The following is a 22,375-nucleotide window of genomic DNA, read 5'->3' as shown; positions in this document are numbered from 1 at the left end:
CTGTTCAATTATTTCTGATTTTTGTTAATAAGCTGTAAGCCATGCTGGGAGACTTATGACTGAAGAGCTGGGATGACAAGTAACAAATAAGCAAGGCTAATTTTTTTTGCACATCTACTCTTATACTAAAGGGCCCTTATATGCTCTCAGCCGTGGGATGCGGGTGGTGCTGTGGGTTAAACCACAGAGCCTAGGACTTGCTGATCAGAAGGTCGGCAGTTCGAATCCCCGGGACGGGGTGAGCTCCCGTTGCTTGGTCCCAGCTCCTGCCCACCTAGCAGTTTGAAAGCACATAAAAGTGCAAGTAGATAAATAGGTACCGCTCCGGCGGGAAGGTAAACGGCGTTTCGGTGCGCTGCTCTGGTTCACCAGAAGCGGCTTAGTCATGCTGGCCACATGACCAGCTGTACGCCAGCTCCCTCAGCCAATAAAGCAAGATGAGCGCTGCAACCCCAGAGTCGGTCACGACTGGACCTAATGGTCAGGGGTCCCTTTACCTTTATGCTCTCAGCCATAGTAACATATAAACACTCCCAGAGTCAAATATTCATCCAACACATACCTGATATGCCCCCAGCATGTGCTCGTATACGTATAATAGTTAAAATACTTAAGTGTCTTGTTCAGTAGTTAAGCGGGTGGAAACCACTAAACAGTTCTTGAAGTTGTTGGATGTTCAGATGACTCGGGCATATGCATCAATAGCCCAGATCCAACATTATCAATGCATATGATCAACCCACATGTTTGGGTCAACTTTGGGGCCTTAAGGCTGCAGGGAATGCATGCCACCTGCATGTGTGGCCAAAAATGTGTGCAGCCACCAGACACACACAAAACCCCACTGTCAGCTGATCTGTGCAAGGAAAGGTCCATTCGTATCCCCTGAGCTCTGCCCAGGTCAGGGCTATATCCACATCATCTTCCTTTCTTTTTGCCACTGCTGCCAACAATAGGTAGGGTCTGGGGTGGGGCAAATCAAGTTCCTGATCTGGGGATTAGTGACTTTAGAGCTAGTATAATATTTAATGGGATTCTTTAGTTTCGTTGCATTTAGGAAGCAGAGTAATAAAATTAGCCAAACTTTGTACCTTTGATCTCTTACCTTCCACAGTCTTCAAGAAACAAATATTCACATAACATTTTGACAAAAGGATCTTTTTACGTAAGAACGTACTTATTTTTGCTTCCTTACCTATTACACCAGTGGGCTGTATCCCACATTACCTTCAAACAGCTGAAACAAGCCAGCTTTAAACCATGGGCTGTGAAGCTAGCATGTTTCCACAGATTACTATTAAAGTTAACCACAGTTTATTGTTTTGGCATAACGCTAAACTGCAGTTCATCAAAAAGAAAAAGCTTTGAATCTCTGCCTCAGATCCATGTTGTAAAAGGAAGGAGTGCATGGTCGAAAAGTTCATGGTAGCCTGTTCCAAACATGATAAACCATGACTTATGACATTCACATGAAACTCCTCTCTCATCACAAATATATGCACACACCCATGAAGATGTGCAGTCTTGCCTTTCTGATGCACTGATCTCCTTAAGCTTTCTCCCTTTTAACAAGGCTACCACAGAATTAGTAGCGCCAGAGCTATTTTTTTATTTAGCAGCTTTCCACATGGAGTACAAATAATGCTTTAGAAAAACTACCAGTTTGTTGTTATTAATAGCTCAGAATATATGATGTCTTCAAGGTCTGCAGAGATTCCTAACAGGCACAGGTGTCTGACAAGACACAACCTCACAGCCAGGAGTATCACAGTGGGGAGGGGATGGACATCTCATTTGCCACCCACTGAAGTCCCCGCCCCCCGCCAGACCATTTGAAAACTTTTCATGATGACTTTATTTCTTTTTCTAAACAAAAAACACAAGGGGTTTTGCCTTGTAAAAAAAATCTGGGAGCTGCCCTCAAATTCTGGTTTGGTAAAATTTAATGTGATAAATTTAAAGAGAAAATGATGATTATAGGAGGATGTAGAAGTGAGAGAGGTTGGGAGAAGCATTACTGGTCATTCGCTGCTACTTTGACACATCAGATTATGGAAAAATAATAGACTTCCTTCCTCCCCCACCCTTTATCTTCCGTTTGAAACAGTACATAAGTAGATTAGGGCCTTATAATCCTGCAGTTGTACTTAAAACTGAGCACACTATTTTTGTCGTTTGTTGATCTGCCGCTATAAAGTGCTCGATATGGAGTCAAAAATATTTCACCAGGCATCTCAGTATGAATTAGTCTGGCAGGAGAAGAGGAGACGAAAATAGTGCACTTTTTAAAAAGTTGCAAGGAAGTAACTTTCACGTCCCAAAGCAACTTTGCTTGAGGAAATATAGATTCAGTCCTTCAACTGGGAAACTTCATGAAGGTATGCACCCAAGAGTTTGACACCTTGAATATAGTTGTACCTAGGAAGAAGAAATCTAGGATTAATGGATGCAATGAAAATTCACCAACACCACTGCAAAAAATGCAGGACACAGAAATACAGTATGTATTTGTGTCAACCTAGAGGATCACAGGTACTTACAGTCCTGAGTTACCTTTCTTAGGTCTAGACAGGTGCACCTATAGAAACATAAGTAGCTGCCTCTCTTATGCACAATATGCCTTACCTGTTGAGTTTCTCATTCTGAGAATGGGCTCCATCGTCTGCAGAGCCAACAGGAAGCAGCATTACATTCTTGCCTGTTGCTTCTTGGAAGGTCAGGGTGACAGGAATGCTTCCTCCCTCTCTGGTCAAATCTGGCTCTACGCCAAAGACTAGCAAGGGAGAGAAGTGAAAATACAGTGTACAACACTGACAATTTTTCATCTTTAAGTGAAAACTTAACAAATGGGTAGTCAACAAAATGCCATCCAGATCTTGTCGGACTGCAGGTTGCATCACTTGCAAGCTAGCATGAATGATGGGATCCCAGCTTAACAAATCACCCCTCAGTCAAATTCTCTCTCTTCTGATTAATATCCCTCATGTACTTTTCTATGAATGTGTACAAGCACCAAGAGAAGAATGCTTGCCCCTGGGACAAAGCAATAATGAATCACAACAGCATTACAGCTAAGCAGGGCATTACAAAACTGATAAAAGGTTGCTTTTCATAACACAAGAAACCCATTTTAATCTCTCTGCTACATTCCAATGGGATCGGTCTCTTTCTGATTGGGCCATTTTGATTAAGATTTCAGTATCTCACCTGTTTTCATAGCTCTTCTTCCAGCCATGTAGTGGGGATGGTTGAAATCTGAAACCCAAGGCTTTCCACCATGGCCCAAGTACACTTTGAATTTGTTGGGGCTGTGCAGATCAGCGAACTTTTTGGACAAGTAATCTTTGACCTTTAAAAAAAAAAGAATAAACCTTAAGACTTCTAAGAAGAGTGGAGCAATTGCATTGGTGCTCAGTTCTTTATGCATGAATTCACTTGCAGTCAGGAAAGCAAGTTTTGAAACTACATCTGAAATGCTAAGCATCACCTTTATGCAGTTCGCCCACTTTCAGAGCAGGGACAAAATAGGAATTGCGTAGGCACAAATATTTTATATCCCAATTATGCATCTGTCTCACACTATCCTAGCATAAAATCCACAAAATGCCTAGCTACACAGAAAACAAGTGATTCACCTGAATAAATTTGTGGATGGGGCTGATGGATGTGAAGGGAGATTTTTTATTAAAAAAACTCCAACCCTACAAAAACCACTTAACCCATGAGGGAGTGCCTTTCCCTGTCACAGAAAAGGACCTCTGCATCTGTCCAATTATAAATTTAACAGCTGCTCTAGCTGCTAGAACAGTGCTCCAATTAATAACTGTTTGTCTAATGTACATAATTAGTATTTTCCATATCAAGGAATAAACAGCACAATTAATTTCAGCACCATTACTACCAAGAAGTTTGAGAGCTGCAGCTTATAGATACTGGAGCTCTGTGAAAATGAGGGCCTTTCTAGCATGAAGACAAAACACTGTGTCCATCTAAGGTCCATTACTGCCAGTCAGAGCAGACAGTCCTGGAGAAGATGGACAAATATAAGATTGAGTATAAAGCGAGGAGGGACACTAAACTCAGGGGACCCGTGTTTACTTTTTGTCCTATACAGAGGTACATGTTTCTGCTTCCCTCCCCCTCCCCACAGCAGAGATGCATCAAATGTTAATTATATTCAGAGAAGACCCCTTGAAATAAGTGGGCACGACTAGCATTCATCCATTCATTTCAAGGGGTCAACTCAAAGTAGAACTTCACTGGATGCAACCTGTTCTTTCTGCTTTCCTTTTTTCCCAAAAAAGTTTTTATTGGTTTTCCAAAATTTTCAAACAAACAAACATACATACATCTTAATTGTACTTAATCCAATCATAGTAACATTGTTAAGTGACTTCCTCAAATCCCCCTGGCTGAATTTCAGTGTATATCATTGTAACAGTTTTCCAAAACCAATTTTCTCATAAAATTAATCACTTAACATCTTTCCTTCTTTTCATTTTAACTTTAAACATGTTATTCTCTAACAATACATATTTAAATCCTAAGCCTATCTGATATTTGCATTTTTTTCCAATTAAGTTATCTTAACAAACAGTCTTTGAACTTCATCCTGTTCTTTCTGCTTTCCATCCCATCGTCTTCTATTTAAGACAACTAATTTTACTCAAGAGTAGTCCTACAGAAACTAATGGGACTGACTATGTGCATTAATTTCAATGGGTCTACTCTTGAGTTAAACCTGGCTGAGTACCACCCATGGTGAGATTCATCTCAGGCTGGCCTTAGACCTGGATTATCACACACACACACACACACACACACACACACACACACCAACATACCTGCTCAGTCACAACTTCTGGAGTCATGTCTGGCACCAGTCTGATTGAAAATTTGCCAATCACTTTCCGCGGAATCACAGTTTTAGCTCCCGATCCAGAGAAAGCTCCTTCGATTCCATGCAGTGACAGGGATGGGTATCGCCACCTGTGCATCAATATATCTTTCTAGAAAGGGAATTGAAGAAGAGATATGATAGGATTCTGGAAGCAGTTGTGAGTATTCAGTCTAGAGCCAGAATTAAGTAAAAAAAAAACTATCAACTTACAGGGCCCATTTGAATAGAAGAAGAATGTGTAAACCATTGCGTTTGGAAGCTTACACACTCTTTCACCTTTCTATGCTAATCTAAAATGATAGTCATTATGTACCTTCTATTTTTTAGGACCAACATGGCTACTACTGTCCACTAAATGGCATATAAAGAATTATAGAATTGGAGAGTTGGCACAGATGGTGATCTGGCCCACCAGGCCAAAAAGTTTCCCCACCACAATTTTAAAGACCTTCAATGAAGGAGACAAATTCCTCCCATAGGGAGTGAGTTGCACAGATGGGGAGGAGGCACCACAGAAAAGGTTGCAGTAGTCCAGTTAGGAGGTCACTATAGCATGGGTTGTTGTCTTCAAGCCATCCCTAAAATCTTATATTGCTGGGGCAGGGAAGTGTTATGGGGGAAAATATGTAACAACACTGATTCTTCATTGCTAGAGGAACTGGATCCCAAAGATGGAGAGACCCATCATACCTTTGTTGCATGCAGTAGTCGTGTGGCTCCTACATCTTTTGCATATTCCTCCATATCAAAGTCAATTTGGTCATAAAGTTTACACTCTTCGTCAGTGAGGGGAGCCACTGCATCATTTATGCCAGGGATGAGAATCTTCCCTTTTTTATCCACCAAGCAGCCTGCAACAAAGAAGACATATAATACCAAAGGCAGCCAGAGAAACCAAAAATCTTCAAATATTGCTTGCTGATATTCATAAACCTCTTGCTTCCATGTCACATAAATTGAAGTGAAATAGCAGCCTGGGGAGTTCATGGAAAGTACAATAGGCACCTGATCACCGAGGGCTGATAGGACTAAGATGGGAAACATGATCCATCCAGATATTGATGGATCCCATCATATCTGACTGTTGGCCATGCTGGCTCAGGCTGACGGAAGCTGAAATCCCAACACCTTCTGGAGAGCCACAAATTCCTCAATCCCTGTGACAGAGGGAGCACAGCCAGCATCCTGTTTTCCAAGTGGTTTTGACATCCTCAGCAACTTTAAATCAAACAAATAAACTGAGAAGTCTTCAGTGCTGATATTTTCGTTGGCTTTCAGCACCACCAGCTAAGCTATCTGCCTTACAGCCAATTCACAGAGTGGTTGTTTTGGTCAAGCCCAGACTGAACACCGTGGCGATAGTCATCTGAGCACTCCGCTGTGCTCCCACCTCCGATTTTTAGGACATTTCTGCTGACTCACTTGGCTGATAAATTCAGAGACTGAAGCAGTCGTTCGTTTTGCATAAAACAATGAAAGGCCTCAAATATTTTCCTTTATTTTAAGGAACCTCATTTTTAAAAGTTCTAATTCACCTTTAAGCTTGAATTAGAGCATAAATATGATAACTGCAATGTGGATTCACCTTTCCCAAAGCAAAAGTCAGAAACACAAACAGAAAACAAGCCCCAAGTGTTTTGCTATAGCTGCTTGCTCATGACTTATGCAGTCAATTCTTACAGATGTCTTGAGTGATGTTAGCCAGCCACCTATTTCTAGTAATTAATTTCTAGGACTTTAGATTTTATTACTGCTGGTGATGTCCAAAGGCCCTCCCTACTTGCATAAGATCTCCTGAGTGAAGACTGATTTCAGAGATTGCCCTTGTTCATCCACTGCAAAAGCAGCAAACTCTATTTACTGAGCCAAGGAAAATTTGGAACAACCGTCAGCCAAATCATTATTCCCAGGCCTTCCTTCAAGTAAAGATGAGAGACCAGTTGATGTGGCCAAAGTGCTGGATGAGTGGATAGGCACCAAGGCACTGAACTGTTCATGTGACTGCGTACCACAACCCTTGTTTGATGCACCAGCAACAATCACAAGCTGCAGTGGTGCAGTTGAAGTATGATTTGTTTCAAACAGAAGCAGTTCATAACTATTTTAGCATACAGTCAGAGGCAGCAAGGATTCACTATGAGCCAACACATCCTTTGGTACGGAAGCAAAATGCTTGCCTATTCAATCCAGCTGAATCACTCAACCCACTTGGATTAAGAACTCTAAACAGGGAATGTGATCATCTCAGCAGTATGAGCTTGTGCTGTAAAATGGGCCGGCTCACATCTGATTTGCTGCCCCAAAGTTGCTTCCAGTCCAACACTCTTACCACTCAGGGAGGGCAGGAGGGGGAGAGAGAAAGTATCAGCAACTTCCATTTATTAATCGATTCCATTTACCATGTCACACGATCTTATGAGACTTGAGAGAACAGAAAAAGTATTTGCCTGGAGCTCAATTGAACAACACATTGGGCTGTCTCATGGCTGCCCTTCAGATGTCAGATTGGGGGTGGGGGCACAGAGAGAAGGGCCGCAACTTATTGGCAGGAACCTACAGGAGGGGGGAAAGTCTTGCCAAGCATTAACTACTACTACTACTACTACTACTACTACTACTACTACTTCTATACTGCCCTTCACCTAAAGATCACAGAGTGGTTTACAATATAAATTAGGTCATCTGTCCACCCACCTAACCATTTTTAACACATACAAACCAGATTTCTTATTAAATGCTGTCTGCCTTGTGCAAGATTTGAGTGGCAACCAGAGTCCACACTCAACTGCATGCTTCAGCATAAACTAAAGCAGTATTCAAAAAGGTGAGAAAAAACTTGTGATTGTGCCTTGTAGATAACATTTACACTCAGATTATTTATGTATACCTTTGCCCCACAAACGGATCTTTGCCCTCATTAACACTCTGGCTAGTCCATCAATTGTTAACCTTGCTATTATCATAAACCCTAACTTGGCAGGGGTGGGGGTGTTGCTTTTATTTTTTCCCCAGTGAGAAGGCCTTTGAACTGCAAGCACATTGCTTTTTCTTCTGCAGTTGCTAGAAGATTCCCATTTCTAAGAGCAGAACTAGGAGGTATGGCCTACTTACTCATCAAAGCAATGAGGTCCGTCATAGCCTCATGCACTGAGCCGCCATAAACTCCAGAGTGAAGGTCTTTGTCACTGCATTCCACCTGTATGTCAGAAACAAACAAACCTCAAACACAATCCATTAACAATCACATGCACGTCATTATTTCCATCTTTCAGAATTACCTGGTAGCCACCAGCTTATTATACCATTGGGACCAGGTAAGAGATAGGCTGCTTGGAACTTTTGTTTCAGATAATCTTTTTTTTAAAAAATCTACTCATTTTCAGTATTCTGCTTATGCTTAAAATTGAAATCGACTAAAATATTGCACTGTTGGTTCTATATTTATGCAAAGATGAAAGAATTGTCCGAAGGAACCAAGCCGCTAAAAGCACTTTTGCTGTGACAGGAATGAACCACATTTCTGCTCAAGGATTTTATTTTTCATTTCTCTTTTTGCATGCAACAGAAAACAAATTTAGAATAAATATAAATACATTTGTCCTCTTATCCAGTTTATCTGCTCTTAAGGTACATTAATGATAGGTGGCTGGCATGCCTTTCAAAGTTGGACCTACAGTGATGGTTACCAGGTCCACGTTTTTGCCCAACAAACAGTTTTTGCAAGGCTCTACCTGGTTTGTTCAGCCTGTACAACAGCCTTTGAATAATGACTGTTAATTGCATCCCAAAAGTTCACTGGGGCTTTCCCCCCCCCTTCCCATGGAAAGTAGCGGGGGCGGGAGCATCAGGAGAACCCCAAGAGCAGTACATGGGGGAGGAGACAGAGGATCATTCCATCTGACAAGCTGAAATGCTTGTACAGATGCTATGTTTGTCAAAGTGTGACATTGAATTCCACCTATAATGTTTGATAGGCACTAGAATGCCATTATTACTGTGTTACAGATGCACACTTATAATTGTATATAATATTCATAAGCCAAGTGCTATCGCATTTTCTAAAACTATGCAAAATTTGGTGTTCTGCATACTTCTGTTCAAACAAGTCAACCACACAGATGTCGACTCTTCAACAATTAAAATTAGTATCTTAGTCCAAGTATGTTTTTCTCATGAGTAGATCTGTTGAAATTAATGAGCATAATTAAGTTAGGTCCTGGAATTTCAACTGGTCTGTTCTGAGTAATGAGTTGAATACAACTCATAAAGTATACTTGTCTTCTTTAACAGGAATATTTGTTCTTTTAATCTTTACCTCTATGAAGTAATAGCAGATGCCCCTCAGGCCATAGGTGATACAGGGCTTCTTCTTGCCCAGCCAGTAGTTGTCAGAGATGCAAACATAGTCTACACCTTTGAAGAAGGCATCTTTCTGTGCAAAAATCAAATCATCAAGGCCTTCAGAGCCAGACTCCTCCATACCTTCTAGGCAGAACTTGACATTAACCGGAATTTCCTGTATGGAGAAAATGGAACAGAATGAGCTGAAGAGGGTGTGCACAGTGTTTTTCACAATTTAAGCTTGCAGCAGGTTTTAATCAGTCAAACACCTGGTTGAAGAGAAAACTTTTCACCAGGCAAGCCTCCTGGGGAAGAGCATTTCACAAACGAGGTATTTCCATTTATTTTTTTCTAGTACCCCACGATCCAGCAGCTGGAGCAAAGTGCAAAATAGTGGCTCAGAAAGAAAGGCAGATAGGATAGGTCATCCACAAGTACATCAGAGTCCAGGAATCTGTTTTCAGTACCAGAATTAAGCTTACAGTCCCTTCACACAAAACTCCATTCCTGGTTTCCCTTCCCTCCAAACTTGTAGCAGCATAATTTGGGATGTGTGGGGTGGAGGTTGTTGCTATTGTTTAACAACTGGAAATGAGAACTGCAAATCATGTAGGGGCCAGACACCACACCTTGGAAACTCTGTGAACTTATTAAGAGTAGATGGCAGGTTTGGTACAGGATGGGTGATAAGGAGGACTTGAACCCTTTAGCCCCTCTCCTATGGTTCTGATCCAGATTGGGGTGAACATTACTATTTCCATCAAGACAAAAGTTTTGTTTGCAACATTTTTTGTTGCTTGATGTACTGATGTGGCTGTCTTATATTAGCCCACATCAAAGCAGCCCTTGACTGATTTGGGTGGTTCCAAACCTGTGGATTAGAATAGGAGTGGAGAACCTTTGCCAGATGCAGCCCTCTGTGCCTCTCTATCTGGTCCTCTGGATACACTTTAGGCCAGGGGTCAGCAAACTTTTTCCGCAGGGGGCCAGTCCACTGTCCCTCAGACCTTGTGGAGGGCCAGACTCTAAAACAACGAATTCCTATGCACACTGTGAGGGGGGCAAGTAGTCCTCCTCCCTGCCTAACCCCCAGCCCTAGCCACCTTCTCGGTTTGCTGCCTGCCTTATTCGCGTAAGGGCTGGTGGGGGTGACCGACACAGGCTTCCTCCCCGTCTAGAGAAAGAAGGTGCTGCACTTACCTTCCCAGGGGCTGCTGCTGCCACCACCGCTGCTTCTTGTGAAGCGGGGGTAGGCAGAGTGAGCTCGTCCGCTCCGCTCACTGGCCCACAGGAGCACCAGGGCGGCGGCGGCAGCAGGAGGAAGAGGCCAAGCGGTGGCAGCTCTGCCAATCAAACATTGCACCTGGTTTACCTCAGTGCTGCGTGGGGACGTCTCTGCCAATCAAACGCCTCTGAGGTAAACCAAGTGCAGCGTTTGATTGGCAGAGACGTCCCCACGCAGCACTGAGGTAAACCAGGTGCGGTATTTGATTGGCAGAGCTGCCACTGCTTGGCTTCTTCCTCCCATTGCCATCGCTGGGAGTCTTGGCTTCATGGTGGGTTCTGGCTTCACGGCATGGGCCGGATTTAGGACCCAGGTGGGCCTGATCCAGCCCAGGGTCCGTAGTTTGTCGATCCCTGCTTTAGGCCATATCTCTTCCCTAGCCACACTCCTCACTGGCCTTGAGAGTTTTTGCCTGCCTAGAATGTGTCCTTGAATTCTGATAATGCTGCTTGCTTGCCTGATGGAGGATACAGAGGGGTGGGGGGTGTAGAAATTAGGCCATTGTATAAAGATAAAATCGGTTGCTTCACTCACTCATATCTCTGCTCCACATGGCAGCATGGAGCCCCCAGAAGGTTATGCATTCCTCTGGCTGAAACAGGTTTCCCCCACCCCTGGATTAGAGGACATAATGTCTGTACCAGTCCTTGAGCAAATCAGCCCGTAAATTACTGCTCTTCTGTTATGAATAGCAAATGCCCCTAGTGGCAAATTACTCAGGACTAGAACAGCCTCACCTTCCTCCAGCCTTAAACAACTAACAGAATGGGCAGTGCTTGTGTGTTTCAGGGGACATGTGCTGTGGAAGTCACTCCCCGCTGCCAACCCTAACTCGCTCTTCTCACTTATCCAGTACAATAGCATTCACCAACTTGGTGGCTGGCTGGGGCTGATGGCAATAGCGCTCCAAACCCATCGGGAGGGCAGCAGGTTGGCAAAAGCTAGGGTAGCTCAGTTGGTAGAACACGAGACTCTTAATCTCAGGGTTGTGGGTTTGAGTCCCACATTGGGCAAAAGATTGCTCCATTACAGTGGGTTGGACTAGATAGCCCTCGGGGACCCTTCCAACCCTACAATTCTATAGAACAGAACATTGAGCAGGAGCTCAGGCTTGGGACCAGAGCAGCTCCTGGTGCTGAACTTCAGCAATCTAGTGCTATGTGGCAATTGCAGTCATTCCACCTGGCTGCAGCTGAGCAGGGGGGAGAGGCAGCACAACCCCTTCCACCATCTTCACTGAGACCAATTGTTGTTTGGCTCCTCCTCCATGGCCAGTCCACTCAGCCATGATGCAACTAAAAGTCTTGGGTATTCATATCTGTTGGATTTCCATCTTCCCTTCCAATACTTGTAAACCTGAGAACAAGGTCACTCTCATTTTTTGATCTTTGTATAATGCCTAGGAAATTTTCAGAACTAGATAGGTAATGACAACAATGAAGACTAAGAAAGGGGTAAAAGGAGCAAACCTAAAACATAGCCTGCCTAGTGTTGCCTTGTTGCAGCCTTGGAGAGCAGAACAAGCTGGGGGGAAGCCAAGCAAATACTTCCAGAGAGTCAAAAAACTTGCCATTCAGCAGATAACAAACCATGGCTCTTGGACTAATTCTGTATCCAGCAGGTTTAATCGTTATCTTTACTGATAACTGCAGTAGTTTAAAACAGTGAAGGTCAAAAATTTAATCTTTTACTAGCGAAGCAAACTGAAAGAGAATTCAAACCATACCTGTTTAGTTTGTTGATAAGCCTCCAGGGCATTCAGCCAGGCAAGCACTGGGCCTTTATCATCTGTCGACCCTCGGCCATACAGCTTTCCTAGGCAGAAGGAGTGACAATACTCTTAATTAAAACCATTCACAGGCCATGCAGTTCCTTCCAAAACAGCATACCATTATAAAGTAATAAAATTATTTATTATTATGAATAATAATAATAATAAACTCCAGCAAAACAAAAGCAGATTGGAGCAGGAAATTATTTCTAGTATATGAGCCAGGACCAAAATTAGTAGCAAATTGGTACTACTGAGGGCAAGATCTAAACCCTCAGTAGTTGGAAAATATCTGGAGTCCTTAGTTATCATAGTCTTATACATTTTTTTATGATTCTGAAGTTTCAGGTTCCCAGTTCTTTATTCAATAAAGAGCTCTGTGAACAACCTAAGTTTATTTGACCCTACACCAAAAAATGTGAATAGTGATAGTCCAAATCATGCATTTTCATCATTGGGAAACACTCCACTTCAAGCTGCATCATCATTCTCTGGGGCAAAATGTTATCTCTGCGCAATGGCAACAGCTGCCACAAATCAATAAGGGAACCCCAAAATAAGAATTGGGCCAGACCAAGTGACACATTTGTACCACCAGGGAAATGTCCCATACAAGGAAATGGTCACTGAAGGAACCTTGGATGGAGAGCTGCAAGGAAGCTATTGTTACCATAGTGTCAGTTTGTGAAGGCGGGAATTAGCTTAGTCATTAGCCTTTAAATCAACAACCACAAGCCTACTTATTACTATAACGAACAAAATTGAATATTTCCTGGCTACTGAGAATTCTCAGTCTTTACTGGGGTTTTTCTTTGGATGGGTGGGTGGGTGGGTGGGTGGAGAGCAGGTCCATTGCACCATTATTGTATTTTTCACCATTATCTGCATTTAACTGTGGTTGGAATTCCTGCTACTCTTTTTTAGAGTAATGTCTAGCTTGACAGGCATTTTATCTTTGCAGGTAAAAATTCATAGAGAGGCAAGCCAGGTGTTTGCATGCCTTACCGTCTCTTTCCACCAAGGTGAAAGGTTCGCTGTCCCAGCCATCGTCTAGTGCTGCAGGTTGTACATCCAGGTGTCCGTAGATGCAAACTGTCTTCTTGCGAGGATCTGAGCCAAGTGTGCCCAGAATGATTGGAGGCAGAGGAATCTCTGAACCGTCAGGCAGCTAGAATTAGAGATGCAAACTGTAAATGGCAAAATGCATCTAAGGGCCTTTATTCTTATTATCATTTGAGGTACCATGAATTCCATTGCAAGATGTATAAGCCAATGTTCTCAAAAGCACATTTCTGTATTATTATTGCAGGTTTCCAAAGAGGGAGGGAGGAACATGTGGTCATGAAGATGCAGCTGGACTATAACCCCCACCATCCATGCCCACACCGCCTGGGGCTGATGGGAGTTGTAGTTCAACAGCATTCAGAGGACCACAGGTTTCCCATCCCTTCTTTAGGGTACTGTGGGCCACATATGATCTGCTGTTCCTTAGCAGCCCTGACCTGTTTCCCCTTCCCTGCATTTCCCGCTGCTGCTGCTGCTCCCCTTGGCTGCCTAAACTCCTGTGGCAGCTGCCATACTTTCTTAAGATACCAAGGATGCAAGTATGCAGTGTAAAAACACCCAGCCAATGCATTTTCATGTGATAACATTGCATTACGCTTCTGAAAAACAAGGTACATTAGGGTTTTAAGAAGTGCCTTCTCTTCTATAATGCAGCGGAAAATGCAACGCATGTGGTGGTCTGCAATCAGAAAATATGTGCAACTCTGAAATGAATACTATTGAGTACACTGTTTAAGTTTGCAGGAAATATTTATTAATAATTTTAAGTTTCTGCAAGGAACGCACTGCTACATTGTGCAAGCAGGGGGGAAAGAATGCAAATTCAAAAGGTACCATTCAATACATTAAACAAGTTCCTATAACATAGTTAATCATAGCTCATCTGGGAGTTACACAGAGAGAAGAATCTAATTTCTACATATTAAAACCAGATGAGTCATGAAATATGGTGGTTTTCCTTTTCCAAGTTTCCTGCTAGGGCTTGTTTGACTTGATTCATATGACATTGAATGTCATGATGACATTCTACAGCAGGAGTGGGGAACCTTTCACCCATCAGATGATATTTGATATGTTATTATTTATTAAATTTGTACGTTGTTGCTAAACTATCAGTCCCTGGCAAGCATGGGCAATGGCTGGGGATGATGGGACATTCAGCAACATCTGCAGAGCTAAAGGTTCCCTACATCTGGTCTACAGCAAACTCCTTTTGCTGTAGACACAAGTGACAGAATGGAGAGCTGCAAGTTTTCCTAAGCAGAAAAAGAACAGGCTGCTGTTGGCAAAACTAAGTTTGGAGACTTAAATATCACATCTAGCTTGTGGCTCTAACACATCTTTGCATTTAACACGGGTATTTAAAAAGTGGAGATAGCATCAGAAGGGATGTGTGATCATTATCAGGGTTGCAGCAGGCAGGGAAGATAACTCTTCCCTCCCTTGATGTGGTCCTCTCAAAACAGCCACTGGATTGAAAAAATGTTACTTATCCAAGTGGCTCTAATGCAAAACTAGAGTTATTCTTATTACATGGCAATGGTTTTCAACCACTGATACACAGCCTGAGACAAAGGCAGAGCTACCAGAAAACAAAGACCAAGCCTGCCCTTGAAGGTAAAAACAAAACAAAATCACCCACATAAATAAATAGAACAGGCTGAGCATGATACAGCTTGCTTTGAAGAGCAAGCAAGGCTCATGGTTCAAGCAGCAACCCCCAAGACTCCCTCCAGATCGTACAGAAATTTGTCCCCCATCAACAGCCAAGCCATGCTAGTTCCCAAGGTCTTAGAAAGACGACAGCGAAAGCAGCAATCTTTATAAGATGTGAAGCAAGTGCACAAATGGAGATCTTCAGGCAGTAAACTTAGCACATGTAGCACAGTTCCGGCAGCTGGGTGCTGCTATTTGCTTCTAAGCCGCCCCCTCTCCCCCCAGGACCAGACAAGTACAGCAATTGTCCACAGGCAATAACAGGACATAGGAAACACCCCTAACCCAGGGTGCTGTATCCAATTGAAAGCACTACCTTGGCTAAATCTACCTACCTTCTGTTTTCCGATATCCTTCAACTCCGTTGTGCCACCCAGCCGCTCAATGTCCTTGGCAGCAACTTCCATCATTCGTTTGATTTCTCCCCTCTTTTCCGGCCATGCTGACACACTCTGGATAGCCACCCATTGAGCCAGCCGCTATAGGTACGCAGTTCAGGAAAGAAGCAGGACCGGAGATGAGAAAGATAATAAAACATCTGAGGCTTTTATTTTGCTTGGCTAGGATTTTAGAGGAGGCAAGCTGCAAAGGTGGGTGTTTTGGAAGACGAAACACTAATGCTCCTCTCCATTTTCCAACCGTGTGTGTGTGCGCGTGCAAGCACACACACATGCCCCGTTGCCCCATTACTGGAGATAACCAGAGACACCCCCACCCAGCCAATCTTGGGAGGTGGAGTGCAACCCAGAGTGGAAAAAGCCAGGTTTTTTTAACAATGTCACGTGTTAAACAGTGTTTTCACTCTATTCTTACCCAGTGGCTCCCAACCCTTTTACCATTTAGTACACCTTCTGATTTTAAAGTTGAAATCTATCACATTTGGTTATGGGCACACTCCAGCACTCCTCTTTGCATTTGCCTAGTTCAAAGCACAATGCGGGAGCAAGTAAAGCCCACTTCAGAGCCACAGCACTGTAGCAGACCACCTGATTTGCACACTAAGGATCATAAGTTCAGTCCTCAGTGTCTCCAAATAGAAGTGGGAAAGACCCCTGTTTGAAATCTTGGTGAGCTACTGCAAGTTAGTGTAGACAATATCAGTTAGCCAGATAGACCTAAGGCCTGAGTCGATATAAAGGCAGCTTCCCATGTTTCCTATGACTACACACAGGCTATTTCTATTCAGTATGGCTGACTGTCATGGTGACAAATGGCCCCATGAAAGTGGCCGTTTACAAGGGCTGTTGGAGCTTCTGGCTTCTGTCAACAAACAACTTGCTAGTCAGCACTTAAATTGTGCTCAGAGGCTACACCCAAGGCATAACTAGTTTCAGTTCCTCCAGCCAAGTTATAGCGCTACTCACAATATATGTGTGTGTGTGGACGCAACTGCAAAACGCTGTTACCATTTCCCAGTCTTCCATTCATTTCACAAACCATCCAAGGGCCTCTAAATGAGGCAGCAAACCTGTGTCTAAGCTATACCAGTTCAGATTGCTGCTAAAGAATCATATGAATGAATGCTCCTCCACACAAAAGCACACACACAAACGCACACACACTCTTGCAGTCTGAACCAATACTGTCCAGATGCAGAAAATGTACACTCTCCTCAATCTAAGTAGTAAAGAATTTTGAAAATCTTCATGGAAATAAGTCGTGAATTATATTGTCCTCCAACCTCCTGATCATCTGTATGTGTTGTTCTCCGCAAAGGAAACAGCAACTATAGCGGTTTCATTGCGGCCCATGAGTCTTATGGCTAATGCAGGCTTAATGTTCTTTATTCCTTGGCTAGTACTATCAATGCGCTGATGGAAACCTTAACCATGGTTAAGGTGTGGTAGGTGTGGAGACAGAGTGAGAGAAGCATGCGATACTCTTGGGTTTCTTAACTGAGACTGGAATAGTATGTCTGCACCAGCTTTGTGGTTTAAGAAAATTATGGAACAGGAAGCATTTAGAGATGGGTGGCTCTGCAAATGAAAACTTCCCAAGCCACCAAGGATACAGTCCTCCCACTCAGCATGTGGTTTTTAGGACAGCCAGATCAACTTTTCGGCTGTCACCTAAGACTAGCCAGCAACTGCTCTACAGCACTTGCTTCACAAGCCTGTTATTTAGAGAAGGAATTTTGCAGCTCAACATATGCATACAGGTTTGAATCCAAACTTAAGCCTTCTGTGAATAAAAATCATCTTTCAGTCCAGGGACAGCTTTTGATCCAGCAGAAGGAGAATGGGGTAGGTGGTGGTTTTAATGGATTCCTCCCCCAACCCCCATTTCTAGAGGATCTCCCAACTTGTCCCCAGTGGATTCACTGCACTGTTTGTAGCACAGCAGCAAAAGTTTTCTCCTCTGCCAGCAGGATGTCCCCTAAGTGATGCTCCTACTGGTGGCAGCAAAATCAAGATGTAAGGTATAGGCTCTGCAGCCTGAGGAAGCCAAGACTGGATTTAAAATGTCCACAGAAGAGGCCACTTACCTCAACATACAGGTCCTGGTGTTTATCAACATACTCAAAGAGGGGCTCAAGGACAGATGACATTTTCTGATCTGAATAGTGCGGCTGAAAAATCTAAAAGGCAAATTGAAAAAAGAAGAAAGGGGAGAAAGGATATTTAGACTCCAGAGCTTTCCAAAAGTTTGCAGTATTAGCTGACAAGAGGGTGCCTTTATACTTTACACATGAATGTCTGCCTCTAAACTGCCTCACTGCAGTTTCAGGGAAGTCATGAGGACTTGATAAATGAGGCAGCTCACCATGAATCATTCTGCAGATCACATGATGGAAGTTAGCAAACTAAGAAAAGCAGTGTCAGCTCTCTACTTAAAACTCTGCAGTTTTAGGGGAGGTCACTCTTGTGACAAGCATCAATTTAAGATGAGCTGTGTATATCTTGTTCCACTTTGCTTGACAGACTGCACAGTACTTGTGGTGAGCAAATCATCGGCAGGGACTGTCGAGAGAACCATTTACATACAAGAGTGATCTCGTAGCAGGGGCTCAACAGCAAGTTTCAAAATCAAGGTGTGTTCATGAGCACTCAGCTAGCTCATTCTGCAGGAGCCAGGGGGAGAGGTGAGCCAGCAGAGTTAACAGGGACTGCAGGAATTAGGAGCAGCACTGGCTGGATTCATGGTTTTTCCCACATTGTGATTTTTGCATAGGGCGTGCACACACACGATTCATGATATATTGCCAGGCCAAAAATTATGAAACTGATATGACGATATGGACTTCAGACAGGTTTTGGACAATATATCACCCAGCCCTGCCATTCACAATCAACATTTTGCAATATAAGCAAAAGAAAGTGGTCGTGCACATTTTTGTGCCATCTTTAGGAACATGCCAAAACTAATCAGCACCAAAAGAAAGTGGCTGAGCACCTGAACTTTTAAATTTGGTTTGTGCCAGCCTTGGAAGAATTTTCATGCTTGGCAAACAGGTTTTCGCAGAGTTTAATGTTTCAATTGGTCTTCTGTTATCACACAACTGATCCACTCTGGAGTGTCAATTTAACAATGGCAGTTACTGTTTACTTCATTCCTTAGTATTCCCACCCACATACACCAAGTCCTAATAGAACAATTTCAAGAACAATTTCTGCAGCCAGCAGTTTTACAGCAGTGCTGTAGGTAGAGTGTCATTTAGCAGTAAATATAGAATCAAATATTCATGCTGTCTACTTTAGCGGGCTTCATCCAGATTTGAGTCAAAGTACACCACCATGGGGAGGCTGTCAAATCACTTTCCCTGGGGGAAGCAATTCCACTCCACTCTCAGCTGCAATATCTGAATGTACTACCCAATGTGGCAGATTTCTAGGCCCTTCTTCCAGGGGCTTCCTGCTCTGATATCTGGATTTGGAATGGGCTTTCCAAAGAAGTACTTTTTGCAGAAGCTTTTGTACAAGCAGGGAGATAAGTGGTACAGTATCAGGTTCAATATGCTGTCTGAAACTCTGGAGAGTAACTGTCAGTCAGTACAGACAATAGATGAACCATTGGTCTAATTCAATATAAGGCAGATGTTGATGTGATTTATTTTTATTTTGTCACTGAAGGTGTGACAGCTCAGCAAAACTAATTTTTTTAACTCTCTGGTTATTTTTCTTTTTAGGTATTTTTAATTGATTGTTGCTTGATAACTACCTTTAAATATTTTTAAAGACATTTAGCACAGACGTATTTACAAATCTTTGGCCATATCACTCACGCCTACAGTCTGGACTAACATTAATTTAAAACAGTTTTTATGGCTTGTGGGCATGAGGACACACTGAACTAGCATACCAGGTTCTTTAGTTCAAATAGAGTCTTCTAGTTTGTGGGATTCTCTTTTGTCACAGATGCCTCAGTTTTGCCAATTTCAGTAAGGTGCAAAGTTGGAGGGGGCAGCATTCTTAGAATTAAGGAAGGAATGTGCCTTTGAGCACATACTCAGCCCCAAAATTTGTTTTCAGTCCCAGAACAGAGGTCAGTCTTGTCACACAAAAATCCAGTAATCCAAATAGTACTGCATCGTGCTATAAAGCTGTTGTGTGCAAAACAGTCAGTGAAGATACACTGCACAAGAAAGAAGCGAAAGGGAACTGGAACTGAAACTGGCAGAAAGAAGGAAAGGGTACAAGAAGTTGCCACAGTGCCATTGCTACAGCGTGGAAATGCAGAGGCTAAGGAAGGCCCATTCCTAAAACAGACCACAGTAGTCAGCAATGACAAGAGATATGTGCTCCTGCATTCAACAAAGCTACTTTTATCTTTCTCCCACAGTTCAGCTCAGATGCTTACAATTTTAAGAAGCCTGCCTTGTTCAGTTTGTTGCGCAGGTTCATTCCACTTTAGGGTGCATCCTGCACTGGCCTGTCACTTTCAAGAGGCACTTGCTCTCCTTCCTCAGTGGCACAACCCACAGAAACCTGCAGTTTGGAGGCCCCACATGCCATTTGCCTTAAAGAGCATAAAGGCACAGCAGCAGGAGGCAGCAGTGGGGATGAGATCCTTTGAGGTGCAATGTAACCAGGGCTGGCCCAAGACATTTTGTCACCTGAGGTCAACCACCACATGAGGACCCCTCACCTCCCTGCCTGGGAAGGAGTATCTAAGTCAGGCACATGGGAGGAGGGGCGGATAAAGATATACAGCAGCTACTGCTACCCTGTGAATCCTGCCACCTGAGGCAGTCACCTCGCCTCACCTCATGGGTGGGCCGGCCCTGAGCACATCGCGCAACCTCATTTGCAGGACACCTTCAAGCCCCTGAGAAAGCAAAGGCCCCGCCCTTCGCCCTTTTGACACGCAGCTCCCAAGGAAGCAGGGCGGAGACCCACCAAGGCCGAATTAGGCCCATTCCGCTCCCCAAAGAGGAACGTCCCGTCCCGCAGCCGCAACACCGCCCTGCTGGAGGCAGCACCGCCTGGATGGAGCCCACTCACCCTGCGGATCGGGGCGGGTCTCCACCTCCTCGCGCGGCAGCTGGGGCGGAGAAGTGCCCTGCAGCCCCTGGACAGGATCAGCGCCGCAGCCATCGCTGCAGGGTGGCGGGGGGGGGGGGAGCGGAGGGGATGGGAGGGGACCAAGGGATGAGGCGACAGGCGCAAATCCCCTGCGGCTCCTCCTCGCCATCTGCCCACGATGAGAAGCGGGAGGCGGCGGTGGGGAAGGGAAGCGGATCCCGGCAAAGTTTGCCAACTCGGCACCCCGGATCTGCAGTCCCCCTTCCCCTCCCCCCCTTGAACCAGCTGTGCCGGGACGGAGCCGCTACTCACCCCGCGCCGCGTTCCCACGTGCACCTTTCGCAGTTGCCGTCCAGCAGCGATGGAAGAGCGAGCAAAAGGCACAGAGCTCGGATCTTAAAATCCTCTCGGGGGCCCGCCCCTTTGGAACCGCGCGAAGGCCAATCAGCGCCCGTCCGCGCGGCTCGGTTCGGAATCATTGGCCGCGAAGCAGGAAGGAGAGAAGGCCAGAAGGGAAGCGAAGCGGGCGGCGAGGAGCCCCAGAAGCCCAGCCTTTAAAGGACACGCGTCGGTGCTTCCCGGCCGAAAGGTCTTGGGAGTCGTGAGCCTTCCGGTTAGGAGCCGGGGAATATGCCGACCTGTTGCTAGAGCTGCGTCAAGGGGCTGGCGCAGCGGGTCTCAGGCATGGGAGAGACTCAGAAAGGGAAGCCTCGCCCACGGCACACCCGGATTGTGGAACAGATTGCCCAAATTTTAGATATAAGTACCACCGAGATGCACAGCCGGTGGAAATAATAATTCATTCGCAAGGGAAGGGCGAGTTTGCTTAGTCAGTTGGTGAAGGACCGATGGGGTTCGTTTTTGATATATAATATAATATAATATAATATAATATAATATAATATAATATAAATGTGTGTGTGTGTGCGTATTGTGCCAAACCGAAGGCCAGGTGCAAGGATGACACCTCCGGTCCACTTGCATGAAAATTATAATTTCACAAGAGGATGTTTCTAGAAGATATGGGGTTAGCTGAAAGGGAGAGGCAAGAGGATGCTATCTTCCACCAAACAATTTCTGGGTTACAAGTATAGTAAAGGAGCAAATCAAGGAAGCTGTAAAAGTCAGAAGGCAACTTTGGCAAAATACAGAATTTCAGAATTGTAGAGTTGGAAGGGAACCTGAAGGTCCTCTAGCCCAATCCCCTGCAATGCTGGAATGTCAACTGAAGCATCTATGACAGAAGGCCATCCAACCTCTGCTTAAAAACCTCCAAGAAAGGAAAACCCGACACCTTCTGAGGGAGTCAGCAAATATTAACATACAGTGGTATCTCGGGTTACATACGCTTCAGGTTACAGACTCCGCTAACCCAGAAATAGTGCTTCAGGTTAAGAACTTTGCTTCAGGATGAGAACAGAAATCGTGCTCTGGTGGCGCGGCGGCAGCAGGAGGCCCCATTAGCTAAAGTGGTGCTTCAGGTTAAGAACAGTTTCAGGTTAAGAACGGATCTCCGGAATGAATTAAGTACTTAACCCGCGGTACCACTGTATAAGAGAAAAAAGCATGCAGCAAATTAACACAGTGAATGTAAATTAAGTACCCTGGTTCTTAAGACAGCTCTGTAATATGTTGTCATATTTAAAACAGAAGAAATCAGAGCTCATATTCAAAAAGCAGCACCCAAAAATCTCAGCTGAAATAACTGAGCAGGCTTTCTGCATACATTTTGCCTGGGGGGGTGGGGGGACAAAAAACCCTGTGGTGTGTGATAGCAGGAACAGTCCACAAGGTGGCCTCTTGTGCCAGCAGTGAAAACTAACTAAAAATAACTG

General features: G+C 44.2%; 1 protein-coding gene across 2 annotated transcripts; it reads right to left on the bottom strand.

Moving 5' to 3' along the window:
* Window positions 1-1,585: 1,585 nt before the first annotated feature.
* Window positions 1,586-20,992, bottom strand: CNDP2 (carnosine dipeptidase 2). Of its 2 annotated transcripts, none has more exons than XM_081014224.1 (12): window positions 20,853-20,992; window positions 17,564-17,656; window positions 15,414-15,557; window positions 13,303-13,465; window positions 12,253-12,341; window positions 9,216-9,416; window positions 8,012-8,096; window positions 5,591-5,751; window positions 4,845-5,009; window positions 3,208-3,349; window positions 2,626-2,773; window positions 1,586-2,418 (listed from the first exon to the last, which is right to left on the bottom strand). In XM_081014224.1, the coding sequence occupies exons 2-12, from the start codon at window positions 17,624-17,626 to the stop codon at window positions 2,349-2,351; spliced, it is 1,431 nt and encodes a 476-aa protein (XP_080870350.1). In that variant the 5' UTR covers window positions 17,627-17,656; window positions 20,853-20,992; the 3' UTR covers window positions 1,586-2,348. The 2 variants fall into 2 exon arrangements, with proteins under 2 accessions (XP_080870350.1, XP_080870349.1); XM_081014223.1 differs by lacking the exon at window positions 20,853-20,992 and adding an exon at window positions 20,520-20,642.
* Between the last annotated feature and the right edge of the window lie 1,383 nt (window positions 20,993-22,375).

Source organism: Podarcis pityusensis, assembly GCF_964106645.2.
Source record: "Podarcis pityusensis genome assembly, chromosome: 7".
Taxonomy (NCBI): Eukaryota; Metazoa; Chordata; class Lepidosauria; order Squamata; family Lacertidae; genus Podarcis; species Podarcis pityusensis.
This window is presented reverse-complemented; position numbering and strand designations above follow the sequence as displayed.

Excerpts from the sequence above, each read along its gene's own strand:
- CNDP2 (XM_081014223.1), bottom strand. The coding sequence starts at position 20,612 with ATGGCTGCGGCGCTGATCCTGTCCAGGGGCTGCAGGGCACTTCTCCGC. Across the intron at positions 13,466-15,413 it reads AGGATATCGGAAAACAGAAG|CTGCCTGACGGTTCAGAGAT; the intron begins GTAGGTAGATTT and ends CTCTAATTCTAG. Across the intron at positions 2,774-3,207 it reads AAGAAGAGCTATGAAAACAG|TCTTTGGCGTAGAGCCAGAT; the intron begins GTGAGATACTGA and ends CTCCCTTGCTAG.